General features: G+C 36.7%; 1 protein-coding gene across 2 annotated transcripts; it reads right to left on the reverse strand.

Moving 5' to 3' along the window:
- Window positions 1-664: 664 nt before the first annotated feature.
- LOC141626747 (uncharacterized) lies at window positions 665-4,519 on the reverse strand. Of its 2 annotated transcripts, XM_074440413.1 has the most exons (5): window positions 4,389-4,515; window positions 4,189-4,313; window positions 3,741-3,925; window positions 3,302-3,636; window positions 665-1,228 (listed from the first exon to the last, which is right to left on the reverse strand). In XM_074440413.1, the coding sequence occupies exons 4-5, from the start codon at window positions 3,626-3,628 to the stop codon at window positions 860-862; spliced, it is 696 nt and encodes a 231-aa protein (XP_074296514.1). In that variant the 5' UTR covers window positions 3,629-3,636; window positions 3,741-3,925; window positions 4,189-4,313; window positions 4,389-4,515; the 3' UTR covers window positions 665-859. The 2 variants fall into 2 exon arrangements, with proteins under 2 accessions (XP_074296514.1, XP_074296513.1); XM_074440412.1 differs by having other exon boundaries at window positions 3,302-4,519.
- Window positions 4,520-5,520: the final 1,001 nt, after the last annotated feature.

A 5,520-nucleotide genomic window follows, 5' to 3' on the forward strand; every position in this document is an offset into this window, starting at 1 on the left:
CAAATCGCTATTGGATACACAAACCGATTTGCGTATCCCGTAGTAATACTTTGTGTATTCAGTAGTAATACCATGCGTATGTGAGGTAGTTCATAGGGTTTTATTGACGATGGTCAAGGTAGCCCCATACTCCGAGGAAGTTGCCGAGGCAGCTAAAGTCATGCATCTGGAATTCAAGGAAAATCATTAAAGTGGTTAGAAGAAGGTAACCTTCATTCTGCCGTCTTTGCGCCGGCTAATCAACAGCATGAAGGAGCTGTTGATCTCAAATTTTACAAAGATTCCAAGCCCAAATATCAAGGCAAATATGTTTAACAGGGATATAATCGGCGAAAGGATGGTGGCTTGATTGGGTGCTGATCTCTTGTGAATTGGACCTGGAAGAGTGCTTAGTTAAATCGAAATCAGGAGGCAGCGATATTATCGGACCAATCCTATAAATTGGGAAGTTCGTGTGAAAGCTCGGGGTAGTGACCGACTTTTAACGTGTACATATCTATATCTGTTTAGTCTGTAACATATAATTGTAGTAGCATTAGACCGACTTTTAACGTGTACATATCTCTATCTATTTAGTCTGTAACATATAATTGTAGTAGCATTAGTAAAATTTACAGAAAACTGCGATTCGGAATGTGTAGTTTGAGGCATGGAAAATAGGTGAGGTAGGGAAACTGCATATAGTTTGACTGTACTACAACAACAAGGTTCTTGGTTGTTTTCAGTTTTGTAACATTAATTTTGTAATTATATCTAATGTAAATTAAACATGCTCACTTGTCACAAAGCTAAGAATACATTGTACGGAGTAGTTCAATACAAAGCTAAGAATACACTTCTCACAAAGCTAAGAATACATTCATAGGGTTTGTATTGAACTCAATTCATACACCGGTATATTTTCGGAAAGAGCCTTCTGATAACACCCTCTCGACTGCAGGCACCTCAGCACAGATGGCATGTATTTCATGTTTCCTCGGAGCTGTGAATAATTAATTTGAAGTAGTTTCAGGTTCTTCATCTTTTCAAATGATCTTGTATGAAGAATGGCATTGTCATTTTCATCTGCTTCTTGCCTAATAAGATTCTTGAATTTTTCGAATAGGTAGTTGAAGGCAGTAGTGATGCTGGGATATCTTCGAAATGCATACCAGTTTATTATTTCAATTGGTACATCCTTTAGAGGTTGTTTAATATCAAGAAAAATGCCACGAATTGCTCTTGTACCCTGCAATCAACCACACAATGTAGACAGCTTCTCTCAGATGCTAAATTCTATAAATGCAGACTTATGAAACCAACTTCAGATTATCAAATACAAATATTCTTGTATTCGCTGTCAAAAAAAAAATCATGTATTAACTGATTAATGCTAAGACGACCTCAATTTAAGATAGTTCAAGTTCAACTGCACAACTGCATCATACTGCCTAAGTCCCTCTCCCTGAGTTCCTGCCATTAGCTTACGTTTGCAGATGCAAGTCAGCTAGGGTGTTCAATACTCGTTCACCACCACGTAAAACATGCCTAAAGGAAACGAATATTGTTAGATACACATCTATGACATGCTAGATACACTCTTTTATCTTGTAAGATACACATCTCTGACAAGCTAGATACACTATTTTACCTTGTGAGATACACATCTCTGACAAGCTAGATACACTCTTTTACCTTGTGAGATACACATCTCTGACAAGCTAGATACACTCTTTTACTTTGCTACACACACTCCCTTACCTTGTTAGATACACATCCCTAGCACGCTAGATACACTCCTTTAAAATACGACCGCAATTTATCGACCAAATATCTCACCTGTCTAATAGAGTAACACTACAATAGTAAAATACACTCTAACATATAGTTCAATTACATGTAAACTAGCTAAATCGCTGCATTTTCAGCAGACAATTTTACATCTAAGTAAAACAAATTTAGCTCAAATCCTAGTTATCAACGAAATGACACACACATAGAAAAAGCAAATCATAAACTCTTCGCCCCCTAAATCACAACATTACAATAAGCAACATGAAAGAGAGTATCAATCAGTTATCAACAAAATGACAAACATGAATTTTTTATCATAAAATACATGAATCCGACACATGAACACAAACCCGTGTCGGATACTTCTAACCGAGTCCGAGCAACATAGGCAACAATTGAACTCAAATATTAAGCTTGTGGATATGGGTCGGATATGGATTGTAGACTTGGCAAAATCAACTCGACCCATATCCGACCCCAAATCATTTTGACCCAACAATAAAATTCATACTTCTTTCAACTTATTCTGACTTTGACCCAATTATTGTTCGTTTTTTTAGTTTTTTAGTTCAATACTTAAGATGCAACCTGCAAGTTCGTTTGCTGTAAAATAAAGAAATCCATTTGTGACCAAAATGTGCCTGAGCTATGCATCTACATGAAATATTATTCTAAAATTCCATAGGATATCAGATAAATTGAACTAGAATGAGTAGTACTTGGTAATTTTTTCAGCCGGGCGTACCAGATTGTATTTAGAGAACTTCATCTACTACTTATCAGTCCCCTCGAACTTATCGGTTCTTATCTTGGTTTTTTTATAGTTCGTTATGGCTGGGTTTTTGACTTCTACTGGCTAGAAAAGACTGTCTCAGAGTTCATTCTACCATCGAGATCAGTGAAGTATATGACAATAGTACAAATCATGTTACTGAGATACGAACACAGGATAGAAGATACACTCATTTTGCAAGATTGACCGGGTTCTTGGCTACGGGTTTGTGGTATGTCATATGTGTGTAGAATAACACGAAATTGACACTTGTGTTTGAAGCAGGCGGGAACTTTCATTCTCTCATTTTTTTTCCGAAAGTTGTTGTGTTGATTGCGTGTTGTCACTGGCTCCAGTATAACTGATAATAGCAATCAATTACTCGATGCGGGATCATCTATACCATTTTGACATTCTTAGTGTCACACAACATTTTCAAGTTCAACAGCACATACTTCCATATGCTTAAGCCAAAACGATGGAAAGAATCCCAGAAATTCAGAGAACACCACTGCCTAGTAGAATTTTTCAGTTCACTAACACAACAAATTTCTATGCAGGAAAATTCAAAAATATGCCAATACCGCCATAAGAAGAAAGCTAACAAAAAACGATATAGACATTTCATATCTTAAAAAAGCATGAACTATCTACAATTCAAATGCAAATATCAATTATACCCAGAGAATTAAAGTGCAAGAAAGACTGGAAAATCAAGAAATACCCAGAAATCAACCCAATTAAGAATGAATTTACCTGGCCAGTAGACAAAACAGCAGGGTCTCTCATCATTTCTTTGGAAATCGGACAACGGAATTCAACAGGAACGTCCAAGTGATCATAAAGCGAAGAATGTTGCAGCTTTTTCTCCCCCAAATGCAACTCTTTGAGTGCAGTTAGTGCCTTAATTGCCTTGTTGATATTACCAACCCCATGATCAACCTTATTACCATCATTATCTTCTTGATTACCTCCAATGACTTCCAGGACAAGCCTCTGTAATTCATTCTTAAGCTCTTCTGCTTCTGGATCATTAGTAACATTTTCTGAAGGTGGAGCATCACCCGCAGACATGCCCCCCATTTCAGATCCTTAACCCAAGCCAAGTAACAAATTGGAATTCGAGATGACAATACATGATTCACGATATCCTTGAAACGACATAGCGACATAAAAACAGAAGGGGAGAGTTTACCTCGTAAAATTGTTCAAAGATCCAAGGAGGGTTATACAAAATAGCAAGGCCTAGCCTGTCTGGATAGTAGTTCTGCATGATATGAGACAATTCCTTCGACACCCCCATTGAAATGTTCGAAAGCTTGAAATTCCAAAAATCTACCAGAACAACCACAAACGCTATTGATTCGAAGCCTATATTACCTAGATAGTAGATACACATATTACTTAGTCCAGATACATATATTACTTAGTCCAGATACACATATTATACATCCAGATACACTTGTCAAATTGTGTATCTGGTAGTATTACTTCATGTATCTGGTGACACATATTATGTATCCAATTAGATGCATTCACGATAAACAAAAATACAAAGTACCAACACAATCCCATCCCTTCACTAACAAAGAAACAAAACATCAAGCTTATCATCGCCGGAATTCCAAAATTAATAACCATACCGGTTATCTGACGAGCCATCACAGGCTCCATTTGGTCATACCATTGCCGACGATTTCCCGTCACAAATTTAATTTCTCCGGCGTGAAGGTCTTGTGCTTCCGGCGATGAATCAATGATGTGAAGCCTGAAGGAGACAAACGAAATAAGAACGGAGTCGGCTATGATGAAGGCCTAAATCGCTAGTAGATTAGGTGGTTACAGTGGGGATGTCTGCGATTTCCGGCTGTGATTGGTGGTCCGGTGTCGGCGATCGGAAATCGGGGAGTCGTGGCTTGTGTGTCAGGGTGAGAGAGAAATGGGATATGAACAATTGAATGTTAGGAATTGCTTATAATTTAAAATTCAGCGCGTGTTTTGTTTATTTGGGATAGTTCGTACGGTTTCGCACTGTAATTTAATTAAATCAGATGAATCCGCCCCTATATATATATATATAGAATCGATTGATGAGTAACCACTAACATAATGAGAACCGTGAGAACCCTTACTAAATCATCATCAAATCTTGTTCTGAAAGTTTTGATGGATCATTTACCTTTTGTTTAGTTTATTCAAACACATTTTTAGTATAGGTAAACAATTTTTTTTTATTAACAAAATATAAACTTAGTGTACGAAAGTACAACTACGTATACTAAAATAGCTATAGATGCATGAAAACGAATACTAGGTGCATGAAAATTGTTACATGCATGAATGAAAATGATTACTAGGTGCATGAAAATATCAGGCTCTAGGTGCGCGAAAACGAGTTCTAGGTGTATGAAAATTGTTAGATACATGAAAATGAGTAGTAGGTGCATGAAAATTAACAAAATGTTTCTCGTCTCGATTTCTGTCAATAATTTATACTTTTTGGACCAAGAAATATGTCATCTAGCCATAAAATTCTATGCCGAATCCAAATATGTCATTATTTTTTAGAAAAAATATCCGTAAGGTGGAGTTCTCACGGTTCTCATTATGTAGGTGGTTCTCCTTTGGATCTCAAATCTATATATATATATATATATATATATATATATATATATATATATATATATATATATATATATATATATATATATATATATATATTAGATTTCATGTCCAGGGTGTTGCCCGGGTAATATCTTAGTAGGATTTCAAAGTAATTATCATATGACATTAACCTTGGAGAAACACCTTAGCGTACAGGCATATATAGATAATTATTCGAGTATGATTGTTTTCAAGTAACAACTTAACTCCGGCGCCGACCACTGGCCCCACCACCACCGCCACTACTACCACTACCTAGAAACACCACTGCCGCCAACACCACCACTACTATTGTCGTCAGCCCACCACCA

The sequence above is a fragment of the Silene latifolia genome, chromosome Y (genome assembly GCF_048544455.1).
Source record: "Silene latifolia isolate original U9 population chromosome Y, ASM4854445v1, whole genome shotgun sequence".
NCBI lineage: Eukaryota > Viridiplantae > Streptophyta > Magnoliopsida > Caryophyllales > Caryophyllaceae > Silene > Silene latifolia.

Bases quoted from the DNA above. Each gene is read 5' to 3' on its own strand.
- LOC141626747 (XM_074440412.1), bottom strand. From the start codon at position 3,628: ATGGGGGGCATGTCTGCGGGTGATGCTCCACCTTCAGAAAATGTTACT. The intron at 1,229-3,301 runs GTAAATTCATTC...GGTTGATTGCAG, and splicing joins CTGTTTTGTCTACTGGCCAG to GGTACAAGAGCAATTCGTGG.